Source organism: Chanodichthys erythropterus, chromosome 17 (assembly GCF_024489055.1).
Source record: "Chanodichthys erythropterus isolate Z2021 chromosome 17, ASM2448905v1, whole genome shotgun sequence".
Classification (NCBI taxonomy): Eukaryota; Metazoa; Chordata; class Actinopteri; order Cypriniformes; family Xenocyprididae; genus Chanodichthys; species Chanodichthys erythropterus.
The window spans coordinates 7,434,966-7,454,534 of record NC_090237.1 but is presented as its reverse complement, the minus strand read 5'-3'; the positions used below and the strand labels follow the sequence as shown (position 1 = coordinate 7,454,534).

At 37.6% G+C, this 19,569-nt stretch overlaps 1 protein-coding gene across 4 annotated transcripts in view; it reads right to left on the bottom strand.

Moving 5' to 3' along the window:
* Positions 1–17,195: 17,195 nt before the first annotated feature.
* The window catches only part of tenm4 (teneurin transmembrane protein 4), a 183,067-nt gene continuing 180,693 nt past the window's right edge, over positions 17,196–19,569 (bottom strand). For all 4 annotated transcript variants that reach the window (XM_067364762.1, XM_067364761.1, XM_067364764.1 and 1 more), the window contains one exon: positions 17,196–18,060. In XM_067364762.1, the coding sequence (XP_067220863.1) occupies positions 17,302–18,060 (759 nt within the window). In that variant the 3' untranslated portion in view covers positions 17,196–17,301. The remainder of the gene's footprint in view (positions 18,061–19,569) is intronic.

The following is a 19,569-nucleotide window of genomic DNA, read 5'->3' as shown; positions in this document are numbered from 1 at the left end:
AATTTCATGAGGCGAAAGTTTAGTATTCAGAGTGTGGATAGAGTTTGTGCTAACATCTTCCACCATAACTTGGTCATTATTATGCAAAATCTACTTATGCTTTCACATGGATCTCTTTGAGAACCGCCTTCTTTTGTGCCGCCCTTTCAAACAGATCAGTGTTATGCAGAGCTCTTGATATGGTTGACTGGTGCACCTTTACCCCATTCTCTGGTGACCCTTGACCTCTCACAAGTCTCCTTCAAGATCTTTTTGTGGAAGTTTCGCTCTTCAGTTCTCATTTTCACAGCTTTCCTGCAGGTTACACCTTTCATAATGACCTCCAAACTTTGTTTTTTTATATCATACTGTGGTGGTTATTTTAATAACTTACAAATAGAGGTCAAATGTAAGGCAAAAAAAAAAAAAACCCCTCATTAAGGCAATTTTTCATCTATGCGAAAGCAGTGCTTCTGTAAGACAGAGACAAAATACTTTTGCAAACAGCAAATGTATATAGAGGGGTTCAAATGTGTACAATGAAATACTTGGGGTTCAATGTTTTAGTACACAAAAATAAAAATAAACAAAGAAACTTTATTGTGTAAATTGAAAGAAAATTTCACAGTACAGTAAGTAAATTAGTGATATAGATGTTTTTACAGAAGGTCAGATGTTCTTGGTTCCACTGAAGCACAAGATTGAGAAATGTTTCTGGAGAACACAATCAACAATGAATTGTTATGTTGAAAATAATTTAAAACACTGTACTGGATTAAATACACGCAAAATAGCAGAATTTCCTAAAGTGGAATGAAATGGAAAATTATTTTAATGTAACACTGATTTATTTTCTAACTAAAATGATACAGTGAGGGTCAAACTGTATAATTTTGAGTTAGAAAGTTTTTCTAGCATAAACCAATGTCACATTAAAATAATTTTGCATTTCATTATTTAGAAATAAAAATATCACAGCGAACTACATTTTTCCTGCCCAGGATTTGTAGTTCAGTTATTGGCTCTTTAGCAAATCACATATAAAATACTCTTTTTATTACTAAAAAACTCGTTTTGAGGGTTTAACTGAAGTGGTTTGATGAATACATTTTCTTTTCTGTATTTTCCACTTAATTGTATTGAATGAACTTGTAGTGTACTTCAAATCTTAAAAAAAAAAAAAAAAAAACTTGCAGAGTACAGTTTTCATATATTGCTGAAATAAAATGCTGCTTAAGTGTTCTTCAACTATATAAATATGATAGTTTGGAGAAGAAAAAAATGTTTTACTATATTATTTAAAGGATTAGTTCACTTTCAAATTAATATTTCATGATAATTTACAAAAATAAATTATATATATATATATATATATATATATATATATATATATATATATATATATATATATATATATATATCTTTCTTTTTGTAAATTATCAAACGCTTGTTTTGAACTAGTGTATTACTGCCCTCTACAGGTCAAAGTTTGAACTAAATTGTCATATACAATATGCTAGTGCAAGTATATAACAATTAGTTCAAACTTTGACCTGTGGAGAAGAAGAAGAGAGCTAGTTCAAGATAAGCATTTATGGTTAAAATGTATAAAAAAAAAAATTGTTTTTAGAAAATGAGCGATCGTTTCTCTAGATAAGACCCTTATTTCTCGTCTGAGATTGAATGCTTTGAAGCTGCACTGAAACTGTAATTTTGACCTTCAACTGTCTGGAGTCCATTGAAGTCCACTATAAGGAGAATAATCCTGGAATGTTTTCATCAAAAACATTGTTTTCGACTGAAGAAAGAAAGACATGAACATCTTGGATGAAATGGTGGTGAGTAAATTATCATAAAATTTTAATTTGAAAGTGAACTAATCCTTTAACAACAATCCTAACCTTGGCCGTTGGTCTGTGCACGGCGCACGTTCATGAAGACTAACGGTCCAGGATTTTCGTTAAATAATACATAATTTTTTTTTTTTTTAACCAAAACCTATTGTATACCGCCAGAACACTTAGAATATATGTCACGTGTCTCATTGGACCATTCAGTGATTGTTTTGCGTCTTTTTTTAAAAAGCTTGATGCTGGTCATTATTGACTTCGTTCATTCATTCATTCATTCATTCATTCATTCATTCATTCATTCATTCATTCATTCATTCATTCATTCATTCATTCATTCATTCATTCATTCATTCATTCATTCATTCATTCCATTATATGGACGAGCGCGAGAGGTTTTGTGGTCCGAAAAGGAAAGAAGGGCATAGTCCCTATGACATTAGAATAGAGGTGAGTAAATGATGACTTAATTTTACTTTTGTAAGGTGAACTAACCCTTTAACTAAGACAGAGTTAAAAAATATATATATATATTATTTGGGTGAGCTATACTTTTATGTCAAGGTCCGGTCATTAACAATCACTGTTAGCTTGTATTCATCCAACAGAGAGGTTGGCTAAAATCTGTATTTTGATGAGGAAAAACTATCCTGAAAAGTTGTGTTTAACACATCAGAGGAGTTCAAGATAACATATGCATCTGTTGCTGCCAGCCCTTCACAGAGAGTCAAGAACAGGTTGTTGCTGCTGTCCGAATAAGGGTGGGTTTGCTTAAAGCATAGCAGCACTGTGGCATTGCTCTTATTTACAGCACCATCATGCTCATAAAGCAGGCCATATGCCCTCGTGTTAGACTGGGAAAAATATGCCGTACATAACGCTCTGTTAGCTCTTGGCAGAGGGAAGCTTGAACAAGGTCTTAAGGTGAAGGAAAAAGACATCGCCTTTAGAAACAAAGCCACCGAGATAACAAGGTCACAACAATAACGTCAAAGCAATTAGAATATGAATGATGCAAGCGCTATCCATAAAGCACTATTCATTTCTCTAATGATAAAACTTTGTTGATGAGGGGAAAATATTGCAGAAATATTGCAGGGGTCATTTACATGAAAAACTGAAAACTTTTTATGTGTTTTGGCCGTTCATTTACATAACAATGGCGTTTTGGGGGCCTGAAAATGCAAACTTTTGAAAAAAGTGAAAGTTTTTGCGAAACAAGTAAAATTATCTCCATGTAAACTACAAAAACGCGAAAGTGTGAAAACGGTGATGTCATGCGCATATGTATTATGTGTTCAGTCTATAGGTGTGTAGTGTTTCTTTACAAAGTGACAACACCATCTACTGGCCTGGCATGGATAATACAAAGTTTTTAGTCGTTTTCGCAGATCCGTGTGAACGGGATTGTTTTGACAATGTTGCCTTCTGTACATGAAAAAAAAAATGGAAAAACCTTTCCATTTTTAGTACATTGTTGTCATTTAAACGTACCCTTAGGAGGGGCTGAGATGTATAGAAGCTTGTTTCCACCACAGAATAAATAAAAAGCAATTGCAACTTTTTATCTCCCAATTCTGGCTTTTTTCTCACAGTTGGGAGTTTACATCTCATAATTCTGACTTTTTTCTCAGAACTGTAAAATATAAACTCCTAATTGTCATTTATAAAATTCAAATTGTGAGATATAAACAATTGCGAGACACAATTCTGACTTCATAACTTTTTACATAGAGTTTACATTTTCCAATCTCCACTCAAAATTGTGCAATAAAATGTCACGATTACGTTTTTATTTATTTATTTTTTTTATTCTGTGGCAAATACAAGCTTCCACACAGACAACTTATGCTTCTCTTAAATTATATGCCCACTTGGTTTAATATTGTGTTAGCTAATGCAGTGACATTTATACATTTTAAGCGTGTCTGCAGTGTCCAAATGCTTTTTGAGGCCACTGTACACACACACACACACACACACACACACACACACACACACACACACACACACACACACACACACACACACACACACACACACACACACACACACACACACACACACACACACACACACACACACACAAATAAGCAGTAAGCAACATCATGTATACCAAGTGCTTACCCTCAGTGGACAGCCCCACACATATCCATGAGTAATTGCCTCTATTTATAAGACAAGACCCACACCTCACTAATTAGCCCAAATATAAATTACAGAGCTTTGGCCTTCACCAGAGCTTAATTTGAAGAGTACCCTCAATTCACATGTGAAATATGTTAACTAAAGGTAGAGCTGTTGGCAAAACTGCATCTTGGCCCAATTTTATATTTAGTAATAGACACAAACATCATTCTTTTTGTAGCAATGGTATTACAGTAATTCAATTATAATTTAAGTGATGCATAGTGAATCAGTCTCTGTTCCAAAACCTAGCTTTCTATCCAAACTGAACTGGAACATAAGTGACTGATTTGGAACGCTCTATATAGGCTCATACAAATAGCGCACCTCACACGTAGCACAAGAAGAAGACTTACAACAGATTTCAATGGAGTGCAACAGTGCCTGTCCACTTTTTCAGAGACTTTGGTTCCCATGGGGATAAAAAAAAAAAAAAAAAAAAAAAGAGTCTTTGTTAAAGAATTATAAGCCATAATCCAAACCCACCAGCTACAAGGTGAATTACATTACAAACTTGCCCCCAATATTTGCATATGCCAGCTCATGTTCAAGGCATTAGACAAGGACAGAACGTCTGGATGTGAACAGCTGAATCATCAGACTAGGTAAGCAAGCAAGAACAATAGCGAAAAATGGCAGATGGAGTGATAATAACTGACATGAACCATGATATCATGATATTTTTAGTGATATTTGTGAAATGTCTTTCTAAATGTTTTGTTAGCATGTTGCTAATGTACTGTTAAATGTGGTTAAAGTTAGCATCGTTTATTACTGTATTCACGGAGACAAGAGAGCTGTCGCTATTTTCATTTTTAAACACTTGCAGTCTGTATAATGCATAAACACAACTTCATTCTTTATAAATCTCTCCAACAGTGTAGCATTAGCCGTTAGCCACGGAGCATAGCCTCAAACTCATTCAGAATCAAATGTAAACATCAAAATAAATACAGTACTCACATGATCCGATGTATGCAAGCAGTATGCATGACGAAGATCTTGTAAAGATCCATTTGAGGGTTATATTAGCTGTGTGAACTTTGTAAATGCACTGTATTATAGTCGAGAGCTCGAGGGGCAGGGAGCGTGCGATTTAAAGGGGCCGCAGCCTGAATCGGTGCATTGTTAATGATGCCCCAAAATAGGCAGTTAAAAAAAATTAATTTTGAGCTGAAACTTCACAGACACATTCAGGAGACACCTTAGACTTATATTACATCTTGTAAAAACTGGTTCTAGGGCACCTTAAACTATTTTACGTTTTGGTGAATTGGTTGCTAAATGTGTATATGAATTCATACAGTGTCATTTGTATGTTTTCCTATGATTTGCTTAAACCCAGTGGCAGTTAGGTTTAGGGGAGGACCTTCATGCTGACTTTTTTCTAAAAAACGTATTTGTAAACTAGTATTTGGAACAGAGCCAAAGGAAATCCATGAAAGATAATCCTGAGAATCTCAGTGATATCTGAATCTGAATAAGGCTTTGTTCCAAAACTATAGTGAACTAATGATTTACACTTAAAACATTTTTAGCTTAGCAACATGCTAACGATCAACTCAACTGAAATCTGCTGTGATTCGAGTCTTGTGCGGTTGATTTGAAGAGCACTATTTGTGTGATGTGTGGGCGATTATAGAGTTGCTCAGTTAGAATGCAGATGCCTGTGTAGGCAGAAAACAGCCGGGCAGCTTGCTAGGTTTTGAAACAGCCTATATGCAGTTAGAATTGGGTTTAATACTTGGAAGGAATGATTTAAATGACAGAATGTAACTTCAGAGCCGCCTTTTTAGCCTTTATTATTTCTTATTTTTATTAGCTATTATATTATTTTATTAGAAATTAGGTAATATATGCTATGGTGAAAATCAAATGAAATTTCAAGGTCTTTGCTACAGTTATTCATTTAAATAACCTCGCTATCCTTACAGGATATGCTATGCTAGAAAAAAGTGTGTGTCTGAATCTTTTTCACGCTCATAGAAATTGAGCTTAATGGAGACTGATAGGACCATTTCTGAACTGAATATGAAAATGCTAACTGTATTAATAGTACCATATTTTAATCTCATGTATGCAGTGAACTTTAGAAATAGTAGCTCTTGGGCTCTGCTGTGGAAAACCTCCTTGTAAATCAGAATGAGCGTAGTGGGTCTTTGAAACCCTTGTGATCACGGACAGTATCTTAACAGCTTTTCTTCCCAAACCACGCATGATCTTTGACCTATGCATATTCTCAAATAGACCATGCTTGCCTGATGACGCAATATCTGTTATGTTAAAATTAGTGCATGCCAACCCTGACAAGTGAACATGTCTAAGAGGACAAGGGTGTAGGATGAATGGCAAGCTTACACATGTGGAAACATGTAATTCTGGTAGTCTTACTGGACTCAGAATGCTCATTACCAGATGTACAACTCACTTTATGTCTATCTTGCCAGTCACTCTCACCAGAGAGCTATTGAAAATAGAAAAGTTTTGCGTCAAGAATCCTTTTAAGCCAGGGCAAAGATTGGACTAATTTTCCAGGAGCCATTTGGATACGGAAGTACATCAAGAGTGGTGCTTGGTTTTTTTTTTTTTTTTTTTTTGAAACACCAAATTACTGGATTATCATTTTATATAAAAGGTTAGCAAAAATCTTCCCATATTTTACATTTTTATATAAAAGAAAATTGAAGCCTTGGTTGGCACTTCAGGAAGAACATTAAAGGGGAAAATTCACCCAAAAATATAATCATTTTCAAACATGTATGACCTTTTCTTCCTCAGAACACAAAAGAAGATATTTTGTCAATTTTTGTCCGTACATTAAAAAGTCTGGGGTCCAATGTTATTTTGAACTCTACTCACTATCAGTGTATGGACAAAAACAGTTAAAACATTCTTTTAAATATCTTCGTTTGTGTTCCACAGAAGACAATGAACCATTTTTAAAACATATAGACAGTTTTTTATGGGTTTCTAGAGAATAGTTTCACAAATAATAAACTCAACATTTGAAACTACTCGATCACACTTAATACTAGATGGCCTTAACTACTGCTATGTATTAACATTGAATACGCACAATACTATGGATTTACTGTGTAACTACATGTTGTTCCGGAAATTTCAATATTTACTGCTAATATGCTTGAGGTTTAGGAGTAAAATTAGGGTTAAGTTTTAGGCCAAGGGTTTTGTAACGGTTAACACATGTATGCAACTTTTGGACCTCTAGTGGTTAAAAAACAAATATTAGGGTTGGACCACTGTACTCACATGAACTGTTTTAAATATGTTTTTAGTACCTTTCTGGGCAGTGAAAAAGGGAGTGTTCTTGCTGGTGATGCAGGCCTTACTGAGCCATCGAATTTTATCAAAAATATCTCAATTTGTGTTCCAAAGGTCTATGAAACGACAAGAGGGTGAGTGATAAATGACATCATTTTCATTTTTTGGGTGAACTAACCCTTTAAGAGATAAAACCAGTTTAGATGTAAAGGATTTCAAGCTGACTCGCTGAAGACATTATTGTAGCTTTACCCATTAATAGACACGGTGATTCCTTAAAAATAAACCCTAATGAAATGACCCTTCACAATAGATAATGCTTTACAATGAACTCTGTTAGAGAGCTACATATTGCAATTTATTTGTAAATACAATAAAATAACTTACTCACCTGTGTCGCTTTTACAATATTTCAAATCAGTTCTTTCCATCTTTATATTTGAATAAAAGCCTAAATTAAATGTTCATCATATAAATCGTGTCTCTTCAGAAAACTTGGATCAAACTGCTCGATTCATAGGAATTTTGATCTCTTTATGAATGTTTTAAACCCTCAGAGTTTTGGGTGAATAGACATTCAATGAAGGAACAGAAATCTCTCAGATTTCAATAAAAATATCTTCATTTGTGTTCCAAAGAGAAATAAAAGTCTTATGACTTTGGAACGACATGAGGGTGAGTAAATGATGACAGATTTTTCATTTTTGGGTAAACTAACCCTTTAAGAACCAGCAAAATGAAATTAAACAGTGCTCTCTCTTACTAAACTAGTTTTCTCCTTTCCTAGAGTCTAGCCTTGGTGCCAAAAACAGAAATGACCTTAAGGGTAATTAGCTTAATAAAAAGCATTAGCTATGCTGTCAATATGATTTGCATAATGTGTGAAGTCAGTCTTACTGGCGAACACAGCCGATGTCAGTCGGGGACACAGACAGGCGCAGAGACATTTCTCGGGGCCCTGGCATTGTTCGCACCTGTCATGAGGAATGCGGGGGGGATGAAGACAACAGCACACAGCTGAGGCCCCTTCACTGTCCGTCTGTCCAGATGTCCGTCAACATCAACAACCACTTTAACACTATTTGTTCCTTCTTCGTCAACATTCTGCTGAACAACTACTTTTGTCTTCCACTGAAGAAAGAAAGTCAAAAATGTTTGGAACGACATGATGGTGTGCAAATGATGATCATTTTTGGGTAAACTATCCCTTTATAGTGCCCCTATTATGATTTTTCAGATATTACAGTAACTTACAGATACTACAGTACCTGTGTAAAAAGTCTCTTTCAAAGATCAAAGTGCACAGTATATGGAGTCTGAAACCACATACTCTCTTGATACTTATTTGGAATAGGTAATTACAAACCCGATTCCAAAAAAGTTGGGACACTGTACAAATTGTGAATAAAAACAGAATGCAATGATGTGGAAGTTTCAAATTTCAATATTTTATTCAGAATACAACATAGATGACATATCAAATGTTTAAACTGAGAAAATGTATCATTTTAAGGGAAAAATAAGTTGATTTGAAATTTCATGGCATCAACACACCTCAAAAAAGTTGGGACAAGGTCATGTTTACCACTGTGTGGCATCCCCTCTTCTTTTTATAACAGTCTGCAAACGTCTGGGGACTGAGGAGACAAGTTGCTCAAGTTTTGGAATAGGAATGTTGTCCCATTCTTGTCTAATACAGGCTTCTAGTTGCTCAACTGTCTTAAGTCTTCTTTGTCGCATCTTCCTCTTTATGATGCGCCAAATGTTTTCTATGGGTGAAAGATCTGGACTGCAGGCTGGCCATTTCAGTACCCGGATCCTTCTTCTACGCAGCCATGATGTTGTAATTGATGCAGTATGTGGTCTGGCATTGTCATGTTGGAAAATGCAAGGTCTTCCCTGAAAGAGACAACGTCTGGATGGGAGCATATGTTGTTCTAGAACTTGGATATACCTTTCAGCATTGATGGTGCCTTTCCAGATGTGTGCGCTGCCCATGCCACACGCACTCATGCAACCCCATACCATCAGAGATGCAGGCTTCTGAACTGAGCGCTGATAACAACTTGGGTTGTCCTTGTTCTCTGTAGTCCGGATGACATGGCGTCCCAGTTTTCCAAAAAGAACTTCAAATTTTGATTCGTCTGACCACAGAACAGTTTTCCACTTTGCCACAGTCCATTTTAAATGAGCCTTGGCCCAGAGAAAACACCTGCACTTCTGGATCATGTTTAGATATGGCTTCTTTTTTGACCTATAGAGTTTTAGCCGGCAACGGCGAATGGCACGGTGGATTGTGTTCACCGAAAATGTTTTCTGGAAGTATTCCTGAGCCCATGTTGTGATTTTCATTACAGTAGCATTCCTGAATGTGATGCAGTGCTGTCTAAGGGCCCGAAGATCACGGGCATCCAGTATGGTTTTCCGGCCTTGTTCCAGATTCTCTGAATCTTTGGATGATATTATGGACTGTAGATGATGATAACTTCAAACTCTTTGCAATTTTTCTCTGAGAAACTCCTTTCTGATATTGCTCCACTATTTTTCGCCGCAGCATTGGGGGAATTGGTGATCCTCTGCCCATCTTGACTTCTGAGAGACACTGCCACTCTGAGAGGCTCTTTTTATACCCAATCATGTTGCCAATTGACCTAATATGTTGCAAATTGGTCCTCCAGCTGTTCCTTATATGTACATTTAACTTTTCTGGCCTCTTATTGCTACCTGTCCTAACTTTTTTGGAATGTGTAGCTCTCATGAAATCCAAAATGAGCCAATATTTGGCATGACATTTCAAAATGTCTCACTTTCAACATTTGATATGTTATCTATATTCTATTGTGAATAAAATATAAGTTTATGAGATTTGTAAATTATTGCATTCCTTTTTTATTCACAATTTGTACAGTGTCCCAACTTTTTTGGAATTGGGTTTGTACTTTGCGACTGCTAAAAAGTATGTTTTACATAGTATAAATGTGTGTACTACGAATGTATTACAGACATTACATTCTCCATGTTGTCATTATCATGTGACCTTCCAGCATCAGTTGGGTCGCTACACCTCCATTCACAAATCATCTCCCGTGGCTTTATGGTACAGTAAAAGTGTCCATCGTATGCACACTTCAGAATCTAGCCAGATACAGGTCATCTGGGTACTTTTGTCTGCTCGTTTATGAGTACTGTGAATTTGTACATACTTCTTTTGTCACAAACTGTTTTTTGCCCACTATATTGTAGGGAAGTATATGATTTCAGATGCAAAACATAGAACCGATTCTGAACTGCCTGAAATGAGTTAATGGCTGCTCAAACCTATGGAGGTTTGTAACAAATTTGCATAATGTCCACTTATGGTCTTTATTGTCTGCCGGTGAACAATGTCTACTTTGACCCGCCCTAAAACACCGTACTTGTAGTTGAGGGCTGATGCCTGGAAGAGTTTGGATGAAGGCTTGGGCTTAAATTGATACAACACCATCTGACACCATCATTACTGCTCCTGTTACTGTGTATCAAGTGTTAAGAAGTGGGTGTTTGGTTTTCAACATGCACTGTATGCAGTTGACCAATTACTGGGCCATCTGACCAATCAGAGAAGAGCAGACTCTCGGAAAGGAGAGACTGAATCCTTTATCGAACCGTTTCAGACTCTGATAGAAAAGAGATAATGCTGCAGTGTATATTATGAGAAAATAAAAGTGTTTTTTGACCTTGGATGCAAGTAAGCCAATTGTAGGATACTCCAAAACAAAATTAGGAACGTTTAAAATGGCACAATAGGGGCACTTTAACAGAAACACTCAATTTAATGATACAATGATAAATAGGCAGCTAATTTGCTTCCTGCAGGGCTCATAGTTTGACATTCATGCAGACAATCCTCAGGCAAAATCTTTGTCAGTGAAAACATGTCCCTTCTTGCAGGAACATCACGTGACCTCATGCTGACCTGTGAAAACTAGACAGCAGGAACGAAAGAAATAAAGAGACGAGAGAAAATGAGTGTTGACATCTTCCTACCCCCTTCCATCATACTCCTGTTTGTTAATACTCGCCTGGACACAAAGCAAAAACAAAAGTTCTCTATTTTTTATTTCTCTCTTCATCAGCTTTGTGCTTTTCAGTGACAGATGGCTGATCGGCTCTTTCAAAGATCTCAGGTTATATTTTGTCTTCAAACCGGCATGTTTCTGCTTAAGTTTCTTTAAATTTCTGTTTACATTTCATCAAGTGCATTGTGGGAAAGCAGTGATTAGGAAACATCAAACGCTTGCAATAAAGGGAAGATGTGTTTGATAAGTAACAGCAAATGTGCTCAAAGTAGTTTACTTTTGGAAAGAATTTTTGAAATGTTGTAATTAGAGTCAATGACATGACACCTATTCATTTATTAACTCTTTCCCCACCACAATTTTTTTTTTTTTAAGTTGCCATGTCAAAAGAAAAACAACAAAAAACCTTTTATCCTATAGCTACATGCGCACATTTTTTTATGTACACATTTTAAATTATATTTTATGCACACATCAAGTCAACATGAGACCAAAACTGACTCTATTTACAGGTAGTTTCTTCTTATTATTGTGGATTAACCAATGCATGTTGTTCCAAAGAAAAAAATTGCCTCTGTAATCTTAAATCAAAATCTAAATGACTTGCTTTGCCTCTGAAACTACTTTTTCATTTCTATTGGTGTCAAGATTAAAGACTTTATCTTGCTGAATATTTTATTACACTCAGAATTAGATTACAAAAATAAAATGGTTTGCGAACATTGTTTCATGTTGACTTTGAATTCCTGAACTATCTTTTGAAAGTGAACAAATCAGGTTTATGTAATTTCTGTATTTATGGAGAAAAAATAAATTAATAACACTGACTGCCTCTCAAAGCATGAATATGGAATCAGTTCTTGACTGATTTTAATAGTACCCACTTGTCTAATGTTTTCTCAACACTCTCTCAAGGTTCAATTTACAGTCAAGTAGGAACAGATGGATAGCAAGAGGAAGTCCTGGAGGAATGTACTGTATTTCAGCCTCGAGCCCTGACTTCAAAAGCATTTCATTTGTGAAAAGGTTTCTGAATGAGAGCATCAGAAATAATAGTCAATCACTTGAATGCTGCACTTATCTCTTTAGACACACACATATGGCAATTTGCAATATAAATATGGAAAGTGACACCTTATGCATTCTTAATGTTAAGGCAATCTACAATTGCATTTGTATCACAAAAATAAAGGTTCTCTATTGGCACCGATGGTTCCACGAAGAACCTTTAACAACCATTGCACTAAAGGTTCTTTGGAAAAGGTTCTTCTTCAGATTATTACATTGTTCTTTACTCTAAGAAATTAATGGTTCTTTTAAGAGCTGTTCACTGAAATGGTTTGGCCATGGGACCCATATAAATTTGGCTATTGAATAGCAGGGCAAAAGTAGTTTTTAATAATACAAGAAAGTTAGTAAATTCCAAAATACAGGAAATAAAGTAGAAAATAAAGTGGCGTTTTGTGTAAAGTTTGCAGAACTACAATTACCACGGTAAATACACAATACTAACTGTTAATAAAACGTTGAATTTGACACTGATCCTGATGAACAGAATGAACATCATACCTGCATGCAAGTCCTTCCCAGCTAATACTTGACGTACAAATTACATCATTTATTGGTACTTTTTGGTAGTTTCATGACTTAATAATTGACAGTATTACTACGACACTGTATGTTCATAAATTCGTTTGCTTTTTATATATATTATTTATATTTATAGTGCAGTTATATGCCTCCACATTTGCATGCTCGAGTGAGCGCCACGAGCAAAGTAGGACAGGACAGGAAAGTTGTTTATTTCGTAACAAGCTACGAAAATAATGTTAGAATAACAACACTGATATATAGCCTGACAACATCTTGTCTGACAGCAAAAACTGAATCATAGAGAGTCTTTCTCAGACACGCTTTAACCGCATCTGAAAGAACAGTCTTTTAAAATAAAGGTCTCGCATAAGAAAAACATTTAGATCGCTGTGAAACCCCCCTTTTGGAACTTTTATTTATTAAAGGGACCTATTACGCCCCTTTCACAAGATGTAATATAAGTCTCTGGTGTTCCCAGAATGTGTCTGTGAAGTTTCAGCTCAAAATCCCCCACAGATCATTTATTATAGCTTGTCAAATTTGCCCCTATTTTGGTTTGAGCAAAAACATGGAATTTTTGTGTGTGTCCCTTTAAATGCAAATGAGCTGCTGCTCCCAGCCTCTTTTCCAGAAGAGGGCGGAGCTTTAACGGTTGCTCAACAACAACAAAGCTGGAGAATCTCACGCAGCCAAAATGATGACTGTCAGTAACGGTGTTCAGCCTTACATTGTTTAAACCGGAGTCAGACACTGATGGAGAGACTCAGGAAGAAGTTTTAGAATGAAACTAGACGTTTCTGAATGGTTAGTGGATAAATTTATGTAGTTACTGTGGAGTTGATTCAACTCATCAACCATCATGTTAATCTTTTGTGCAAATCCAGCATTGAACGGACCCTCATTTGGCTTCTGGAAACTCGTTTGGAGGGATTGTTACAGTAAAACAACCAGATTTTTTTAGCCATATGTATAAGTAGTTGTATTAATAGTTTTGTTCTGGTGATGAATCTTTTCATTTTTTTTTCAATTTTTTTAGCCCCAAACTGGGAAATTTGCTTAAAAAAAATCATGGAACAAATGAAGAAACACATACATTTGGACATGTTTGAAGATATTCATCAATTATTTACCGTTTCTCACTGCTGTGGAGTGTAATGCTTTCTCAAGCACTGATTTATTTATTGACATGCCCAAACGACTCATCTCTTCAAAACTGATGTGCTTGCACACAGAGATTTGCCTAGACTCTAAGGCTCTCTGTCAAGTATCAAGACATATTAATCCAACTTTTGGTATACTTTAAAGTACTTCAAATGCATCTATTGCAGTGTAACATAAATAGTGCTAAAACACTGTATTTGTACATACACCGCATTAGATTATGTCTATAAAATGACAACTATTTGATGGTGCTTTATTTTGTTTTTGTGTGACGCTCTCCTCCAGAACCTCATTTCTGTGTATGAATGTTTCAATCACTTGTGCAAAACTTCCGAAATTTGTAAACACCTCATTATACAATGCACAATTAGATGCCAGAACCACTTAACGTCAAATTCCACATTAAAGGCATTAATTTGCAGTTCCACTTTAGAAGCAAATTGACATGAAATAGAGTCAGACAGTGTACTTTTCCCCCTGTGCGACACATTGTTTGGAGATATTTGGATTAATAGTGTTTGCATGCATCCAAAATCCTTCAAGCTGGAGCTCTCGAGTAAAATAGAGCAATCCAGGAATATTACTACAAACATAAAGCATGTGAATTTTGAACCATATAGTACTAACATGCTACTCTCTTAGTTATGCAACATAATATAACAACTGCAATTATAGTAGCCTTTCTCATGGCTCATTATTTAAGTCCACTTCAGAGTAAATATATAAAATGGTAACTATGAGATAAAGGTTCAAATAAAGAAATAAAGGCACACTCTGAGGTTTCAAGTCCCACATATGAGAAATAAAGTTATAGGAAATAGTCGCAATTGTGATTGCGACATCTAATGTGTCATTGCAATATCTAAAGTCGGCCAACGAGAGTGTACAGGGTTTCTAAAAAATGAAAAATTGCGATGCAAATCACAATGACGTGAAATAAATGTAAACACAAAATATTCTTTATTTTTTCGTCTAGACTACACAGATTCACTGCTGTAGCTCTAAAAGGTATCTACATTTGCATTTTTATTTACAGCCCATTTCTTCTCATCTTATTTACATGTTCAAAGAGAAGCATTTAGAAACAGTGTTGAGAACAAACGAAAAGTCCAAATGAGTCCGAAGGTTTAGAAAAAAAATAAAAGCCTTACGATGCATTTCAGTGCAATTTAACACATTGCATTTTTTCCTTCATTCAGCGTTGTTCTTTTTAAATACAGCGATGTTGTCAGACTCACGATGTCACTGCATTCAATGACAGTAAGAGAAACCAAAATATGCTCGACAGTATTATACAGCTTAAAACACTTGATCTATTCGTCTTGGTGACCATCCCCAAGTGATTTCCCCAAGAGCGACAGCAGAGGCAGATTCATATACCGAACGCTAACGTGAAGCGCCAATGCGCCATCATCTTAACATCATCCAACCAGAAATAGATGCTCTTTGAAGTTCACATATCCAGATGGTGGGTTGACGTGCATTTCAACCTCTAAACGACGCACCTTCAGGCCTTAATGCATTTCAGGCAGCTTGCAGAGCACTCACGACGTCGCCTCTTGCTTGGGAGATCCTTGGGGCAAAGGCTATTCACAGGGGTTGTCACCTTTCCTTACCACAATGTGCAGTGCTTGCAGCACTAAGTATATTTCTTTAAAAAATAAAAAATAAAAAGGAGTCTGAGTGCACGTTTAAGTAATGTGCTTATTTTTTTAAGCATTCATGCCGCTTTACGCTTGAAGCGTTTATTTCACTGACAAACGTGAGGACGTATACTCCTCTAAAAAACACAGCACTAAAATAAATACTGTCATTCTTAGGAATGGTCCATATGCAACTCTTTGTCGTAACCATGAAAACAACTTAACTGAATTGACCAACTCTCGGGACTTTATTCCATGTGTTGAAACACTAGGCATTGTTCAAGTACAACGATTAGCAATAAAAGGGACAAATGTTCACATTTTTGTATGTTTTCACAACTGTTATACTGTTATGTGAAGGTTTCCATAAAATAACATGTTGATCTCAAACTATTTTATAAAAAAAAACATCCTTTTTCATAAAGTCGCTCCATTCCAAAACCTAGCGAGCTGCCTCGTACATACCACCTACATATGGAGCTGACTTCATAGGCAGCAAGATGAACCTCACAAGTGAGTGATTTGACAAATTGCGGAGAATCAATTCCAATAGAGTTTGATGTTAGCACGTTGCTATGCTAAATGCACAATACTCTAATGTGCATAAAACTGCACAGCATAAAAATATTGGGTAAGTGTCCAATTAGACTACTTTTATTTATATTTTGAGCACTAATTAAGATATAAAAATATTTATATATCAGCCGTTGCATCATGATCAACCCTTAAAATCTTGTCTAGGTAGGCAGCTCACTAGGGTTTTGGAGCTAATTTCTTCCAAACAGTGTCAATTTCATTTTCACAAGCATCTTTAAAGACCACGGGGCTTCCTATTCCCTATTTATTTACTACGTTTCTGTCAATTTTTCAGATTTTAAGAGTGCATGTCACTTCCTTTCTCTTTCTAAACATGTTTTAAGCCATTTGGTCAAAATTAGAAATAATAATAATAAAAATGGATGTTACCAGCAAGCCACCCAGTCCCAAAATATTACAAGACACCACAGCAAGTTTTGAACATGAGATGAATTCAGCAAGGAATCTGAACCACAAACACCAATGTCCTTGTTTAAGTATGACACAGCCGGTGGGCTTTCAAGTATAAAAAGAAGCGATTAAAAGAGGTCTCTCCTTGGCTGAGGCGCGGGAAAAGGCAGAGTGGAGTGAAGCTCGTGAATAACAATCTGCTCGTCTGGCAGCAGGCTGAGCCAGTGAGCATAATGCATTACCAGCCTTCTTCCTATATTCCTTTGAGCAAACCCACAAACACGAAGGCAGAACCGAACAAACCGCCGACACTGCCATATGCCGTCTTCTAGCAGCCGCACTTGAAGGGCAAAGAGGGTTTAAGAATTACCAAAAGAGAGAAGGGCACTCTGCTGTCGAAACAGTGCAACTGTTTGCAACCATGTACGTCATGTATTAAAAAAATAAGTCTGGCACAGTCAACATAAAAATAAAGTAACATAATATGGTCACAAACGCAACTTGTCTTTGGCAAGAAGTCCTGGACGCTGAGTCCGAGCACGGGTTCCCCTTGCGTTCATGTCACCTGCGACCCATCTCAGTCTGTCGCAAGAAGTGGACGTTATTTACGTTGTCGGCCAACTCGGGGAACTGATCGACCGATACTATGTAGAAGCCCTCGTAGCCCTGCACGCGTCCGGCGTTCAGGAGCTGCTGACGCTCCCCGTCCGTCCAAGCTCGAGAGCCCTCTTCTCCTTGCCGCAGTCTGTGACGTTCGCGAGCCCACGCGGCCGCGACGGCCCTCTGACGCGCGAGCTCCAGCACACGGACCTTCTCTTCGTCCTGACTGCTGCCGTAGCGGACGTTGAGGCTCAGCATGCCGTACTGCAGCTGGACGTCGGTTATGCGGCGCGAACGCCCGCCGAGGACCGTGTTGACCTGCGAGACGGTTACATTCACGCCCGTCTCTAGCGTGCGCTGGCCCACCGTCATGCCCAGCAGAGATAGGTCACCCTCTACCGGTCCCGATTTGACAAAGTAGTGCGTGTCCAAACCCGCAATGGTGAAGTGTAAATCCTGCAGGTAGGTTGCCTTGTCTAGGACCGCAGCGATCCGCCGCCCATCCTCGTTGGCCAGGCTGATGATGTCTGCAGTGACACGGCCCTCTCGGATGGCTACTTTCACACCTTTGCCAAAGAGCGACGCCCCTGTGGCGAAGAGCGTACGGAGAGGGGTTTGAGGGCAGCCGGAATCACTCGCTCCGTAGATCTGGCCGAAACGCTCCAGTCGGACGAAAGACTTCAGCTGCCTCTGGACTTCACATTGTACCCCCAGAATGGACTGTGAAAAGACAAACAAAACCCTGTGAGTGTCTGGCATCAACTTCTTGAAGACTTCACTGTGATCATGGGTGACGACTTTCATTGAGCGAATAAATTAAACGTATAACATTGAATCTCCAGAACAACATTCGCAATTACTGTTGGCCACAGTGAGGACTGTGATCGAATGTGACATATTATGACACGGTTCATCTCAGCAAAGCATTTTACATTGTAAATCCTTGCATATGATTTTCACATTCATTAAGTTATCTCCTCCAGTGGCAGGCGTCATTGCGCCCACCGCCTTCGCTGCTGCTATTTCCTGGGAGTAAGTAACATTTCCTGATGGCTTGTGCAAGATGGGTGAACTCAGCGGGAAACTCATCCTACCCCCACGTTCAGCTGCTCAACTTTCCCCTCAACCAAGAATCATGCTGCTTCATTAACACTTCAAACATTTCATGTTTCCTGATATAACTACTGTGCGTAGCATAACTCATTCTATTTTATGTTCAGGTGAGAACGAGTGTGAATCATGTGATTTATTTTGAAGATCTTCCAAATGTGCTGATCTTACTCCTCAACACTTGAATAACTTTTGTTTGTAGGGAGTAAACAGGTTCCCATAATTTTTACCTCCCACTAGTTTCTGAAGAGGCTTGGGGTTCTTCTCACTGCTCTCTTTATTAAAGCATCATTTGCAACTAAAAGTATTTCAGGAGTTCACACTTACATATAATCAGTAAAGGTTAATGCATATTTGGCGTGCTCTCCGAGGGGAGGGCTCCGAGCTCGGAATTTGGCCTGAACCTAGACTACTAATCCGAGACCGGGATAGGAATATTTAGGAGTCAGGAGATGGGGTGGTTAAAGGTGCTAAAGAGGATCTTTTTGTCGACTGAGAAACCAAAGACTGTTACTGAGTTTTTGAAATGAGCGCATGCATAAGAACACCTCCCCCTGTTTTCGTGGGAACGCCTCCCAAAACTCGTGCACGAGTATTGGAACACGAGTGTTTACCACCGGCATACGCTGTGTCGTGTTAGTGGATTCATTATGTCGGACTCACCGCAGGTAACTCATGATCTGCAGTTGTTACTCCTGTCTCCTGACAAAAACATTGCATGCGGCGCCTGTGGAGTGTGGAAAGTTACTGGAGCACGCAGCCGCACTAGTCTCTCTCAAGGAACGTCACGGCAGTGATTGACAAGCCAGAGGGCCAATCGTTTAAGTGATGATCGCGTAAATGATTGGCTGATGTTTTTAAGGCCCTACCTCGTGCACAGATGATGTATATTAATATTATTCCTTTCAGTGCACCTAATAAATAGTCTTTTATCATTTAGTAAAGACAGTTTCAAGTAATATTGCAAAAATGTATACAACAAAATAGGGCTGGGCGATGTATCGAATGCTTTTGTCACGCGCATTTCTTCAGTAAAGCCGGTTCCCTGATTGCCGCTAAATCGCCATCACCTGCTTTCAAATGAAGCGGCATTTAATAGACAGAGTCGTAGTTCACTGA